Source organism: Lipotes vexillifer, unplaced genomic scaffold, assembly GCF_000442215.2.
Source record: "Lipotes vexillifer unplaced genomic scaffold, Lipotes_vexillifer_v1.1 scaffold914, whole genome shotgun sequence".
NCBI lineage: Eukaryota > Metazoa > Chordata > Mammalia > Artiodactyla > Lipotidae > Lipotes > Lipotes vexillifer.
This window is the reverse complement of record NW_006780388.1, coordinates 479,535-484,120: the sequence shown is the minus strand read 5'-3', so window position 1 is coordinate 484,120 and position 4,586 is coordinate 479,535. Positions and strand designations below refer to the sequence as shown.

The following is a 4,586-nucleotide window of genomic DNA, read 5'->3' as shown; positions in this document are numbered from 1 at the left end:
AAAAAAAAAAAAAAAAAAAAAAAAAAAATTGGAAAGGAAACAACCTGAAGTGGTGAGTGAGTCACGGTACGTTCACATCAGTCAGTAAGGCAAGTCGTAGAGGAAGGCCTTACGTAGAACCTTCTGAGATGTGGGGGGGTATGTTCCATAGCTGTGCTGTCCAGTGAAGTAGCCACTGGCCACGTTTGACTGTGGAGCACTTGAAAGATGGCTAATGAGACAGAGAAACTGAATTTTAAATTTTATTTAAATTTAGTTAATATGGGGAATTCCCTGGTGGTCCATTGGTTAGTATTCTGTGCTTCCACTGCAGGGGGCACGGGTTCTATTCCTGGTTGGGGAACTAAGATCCCACATGCCGCACGGCATGGCCAAAAATAAATAAATAAATAAATTAAAATTAAAATTTTAAAAATTTAAAAATAAATTTAATTTAAATAGCTACATGTGGCCAGTGGCTGCCATATTGGATGGCACAGTCGCAAAAGAATGTTTAATGACCTGGAAAAACGTTTGCAGTAACTTAAATGAAAAAAAACAAGTAGGATGTGTGTTATGATCCTATTTTTGTTAAAAAAAAACATAAACATGGAAAAATACTGGAAGGACACATATCAAAATATTTGATTACAGTGGTTACAGTGATTTCTTTGTGTTTTTCTATACTTTCTAAAATGCTAACAATATACATGACTTTAAATTTTTATTGAGGCTTAACATGCATACAGTAAAGTATGTAAATGTTTGTTTTACAACTTGATGGGTTTTAACATGTGTACACACCTTGGTAACAACCACTCAGATCAAGATGTAGAACAGTTCCAGCTCCTCAGAAGGCTGATGTTTTACTATTTTTATTTCTTGTACTGAGGTCAAATACACATAATATAAGTTAACCATTTTAAAGTTAACAATTCAGGGGCATTTAGTACATTGACAATATTGTGCCGCCACCACCTCAATCTAGTGCCAGAACCTTTCCACCCACCAGAAGGAAACCCCGTGCCCATAAGCAATCATTCCCCATCCCCCTCCTGCCACCCTCCAACCTGCATCCCACTTCTAGGACTCACCTGTTCGGGGGTTTTCCTTTTATTATCAGAACAGCTGTTCTTTATGATTTATGAAGAGGATGGTGGCCCCATGCTGTGGATCTTTCTAGAGGGAAGGCTGTGTTTGAGGGCGAGCTTCCTGGAAGAGGTGGAAGCTGGGCCCTCTGCTGGCCACGTGCGCCTCCCACTTAGCTCTTGTCCTCCACAGGCAACTCATCACCATCCGCAGTGCCCGCCTGCTGTCGCGGCTGCGGCCGGCCAGCGCCAACAGCTACGAGTACCTGCAGTGGCAACAGGTGAGGTGAACAGGTGGGGGTCCAGGTGCCAACAGAGACGCAAACTCCAGTTCCAAGATGCAAAGGCTGTCCGGGGCACTGTAGCCGTCTGCAGGGGAGCCGTCCTGGCTGGTGGGGCTGCAGACAGGCACGTGAGGTGCTCATGGGGAGAGGAACGGACCGGTTATCGGGCATCTGTCATGGGCCAAGAACTGTTAAGGGAGGGAGCTCACACCCCCCATTTAAAGCTCACACCCCACTGTGAGCTAGGGTTGATGGGCCTGCTTCCAGCTGGAAGAAGTGACTCATGACCCTGGGTCCTCTGTGGGGCTTGCTGCGGCCGGGCAGGCACAGTGCCAACCTCTGTGACAGACCTGACCTCGTTGAATCCTTACACCTTACCTCTGAGGTCATTCTGCTATCATCCCATTTCACAGTTGAAACCGAGGCTCAAAGAGCTTGAGCAACCCGCCCGAGGTCTCACAGCTAGTGAGTGGCGGGCTCTGGCACCTAAACCTGCAGGTTTCCTCTGCCACGACTAGCTCCCTGGGCCCCAGCCCTGCCCCTCATCCCCTGACACCCCACAGCTTCATGGGTGCTTCTGGCTCCCAGGCCCCCAGGCCCGAGGGTACGTCTGGCCAGGTGGGGAGTGATGGCTGAATAGCAGCCACAGCCACATGAAGGGGAGGGACATGGGGGCCTGTGCCCAGTGACCCCACCCTCACTCGCCTGACTCCCTCTTGGGATGAGAGGTTAAGAGGGACATCCCTGGCGGTCCAGTGGTTAAGACTCTGCGCTTCCACTGCAGGGGGCGCCGGTTTGATCCCTGGTCAGGGAACTAAGATCCCACATGCCGCTCAGCGTGGCCAAAAAAAAAAAAAAAGAAGAAGTTAAGATCCTGCATTTGGCAGGCCAGACCAGGGCTCCAGGTCTGGGAGAACATGGGTCTCAATTTTCCCCTCTGCCCCGACGGTGCCTGTCTGTATCCACACACCAGGCTCCAGGCCTGCCCGGCTGCATCACCCAAGCTGAAGCTGGAAGAAATTCCAGTTTTCCCTCGCTACTGGCCAGGCCCTCGGACCCAACCTGAGGCTCCTCTGGGGTGGAGGGGTCTCCAAGTGGCTGCTGACCCCCTTGCCCTGCCCCGGGGAACAGCAGCAGCTGCAGAAGCTCCAGAACCTTGCAGCCCTGGAGGGGAGCCTGGACTCGCTGGGCACCCAGCAGGACTGGGGTGACGGCCCCGGAAATGATGCCAACCTTGATTTCAAATCATGTAACTTGTCGACAATCTACCCCTACAGGGACTCTGAGTTGTTGGACTATGATTCCATGAGTCAGGCTGCAGCCCCTGGTGGTGGGCAACCCTGGGGTAAGCCAGGCCCTGCTGCCCCTGTGAACACTCCCTTACCCGGGGCCCTGGGCCGCCCAACAGGCCAAGGTGGACATCCTGGGAGTGGACGGGATCCTGTACAAGGGCCGAATGAACAGCAAGGACAGGGCGTGGCCTCTGACCGACACAGAGAAGGAGCTGGCAGGTGAGGAGCATCAGGCCTTCCTGGGCACCCCTGCCCCGTGTCGTGCCTTTGCTGGGCATTGTGAGGCCCAGTGTGATGCAGGTGGGGCCCAGGGCCGGCGACATCTGAGACTGGGGGCTCCTCACACAGCCACTCGCAAACATGGGATCCTGCTGTATGCCAGGCACTGTACTGGGACAGCTTGTGACAAGGGATGCTGGGGAGGGGTACTGGATGGCCTCCCCAAAGAAGGAATGCTGAGTGGTGATGGGAGAGTTGTGACAAGGGCCACTGGTTCAAGGAGGAGGTCCTAGACTGTTGTCCTGAGGCCTCTGCAAAGGGAATAAGGCTTAGCTGGATAAAGGGGTCAGGTGGGAGGAGAGTGATCTGGGGGAAGGGAACAGCAGGGCGAGGGCCCTGTTGTGGCTGGAAGGCAGGCACACTTAGGAACTCGGGAAGGTGAGTCTGCCTGGAGTGGGAAGATCGGGCTGGGGTTGGGCATGATGAGAGGAGGACGCCAGGACAGACTGGAGGCCTGTGTCCTAATTGTCACGGGTTGGGGAGGGTGGGGCCAGAGGGAGACGTGGAATGAATTGCTCTGGTTACTGCAGTGTCAAGGCCCTGGCTCCAGCTGGCTCCGACCGGGGACCCCGGGACTCAGCTCCTGCACTGGGCCAGCAATACCTTCTCTGCCTGCCCCTTTGAGGTTACCCTGCTCTGGGAAGAGGGGTTGCACACACTGCTCTACTGGGGCTGTCCAGGAGCCACAAAGTGGTCAGGGGGTTAAATTCCGCCCATGGTGTCCCTCCTCACCCCACTTTGCCTCCATTGACTTGAGAACAGACACCTAAGCAAAGGAAAGGGGACTCTTTTCCTGGGTGTGCTGGACAGAGAGGACAGCACCCTGCTTCAGTGTCCTAGGGCTGCAACAAATGACCACCAATTGGGCGGCTTAAGACAATAGAAATTAACTCTCACAGTACAGGAGGCCAGAAATCCAAAATCAAAGTGTTGGCAGGGCCATGCTCCCTCTGAAGGCCCTAGTGGAGGATCCTTTCTGCCTCTTCCAGCTTCTGGGAGCTCCAGGCATTTCTGGGTTTGTGGCTGCATCACCCCTGTCTCTGCCTCCTTCTTCGTGTGGCTTCTCCCTGTGTCTCCTCCTCTTCTGTCTCTTAACTCAGATGCCCTCATCTGAAGATCCTTCACTTAATTACATCTGCAGAGACCTTTTCTTTAAACAAGGTCACATTCACAGGTTCCAGGGGGACACATCTTTTGGGCAGCTGCCATTCAACCCACTACAGGCCCCTGCCCTGGTCCAGGGGGCAGGTCACCATCTTGAACCCTGCATTCCCCCTGGAGCATGGATGTGGCCCTTACAGTGTTAATGGCTCCACCTGGACGATGCCCCCGGACGCAGATGCTGTCGAGAAGAAACTCAGGCTGGGCCCCTGGGATCACCAGGCAGGATAACAGCAATGGTGGCCAATATTTAATGAGCTCAACTTCTTGCCAGGCCCTGCACTGCCTCCTCTCACCCTGCACCAGCTGGTGAGGCATTACACAAACAAGCGGGTGAGGGTCACTTGCTGGGAGCCCACCCTTGGTGGAGGGGTCAGGGTCATCTACAGACCCGCCCTTTGTCTCCAGTCATCCATCGGATGGCGTCCCCACCCAGCTCCCCAGGGCTTGTTTGTTCTCCAGACCCATGCAGCAAAGCAGGAAAGGATCAGGATGGCGCAAAT

At 53.6% G+C, this 4,586-nt stretch overlaps 1 protein-coding gene across 1 annotated transcript in view; it reads left to right on the top strand.

The window, feature by feature from the left end:
• Positions 1-4,586, top strand: part of CUNH16orf96 (chromosome unknown C16orf96 homolog) — a 38,963-nt gene that overhangs the window by 30,069 nt on the left and 4,308 nt on the right. Inside the window, 4 exon segments of the mRNA XM_007453654.1 lie at positions 1,261-1,348; positions 1,476-1,484; positions 2,483-2,665; positions 2,760-2,862. Coding sequence (XP_007453716.1) covers positions 1,261-1,348; positions 1,476-1,484; positions 2,483-2,665; positions 2,760-2,862 — 383 coding nt within the window.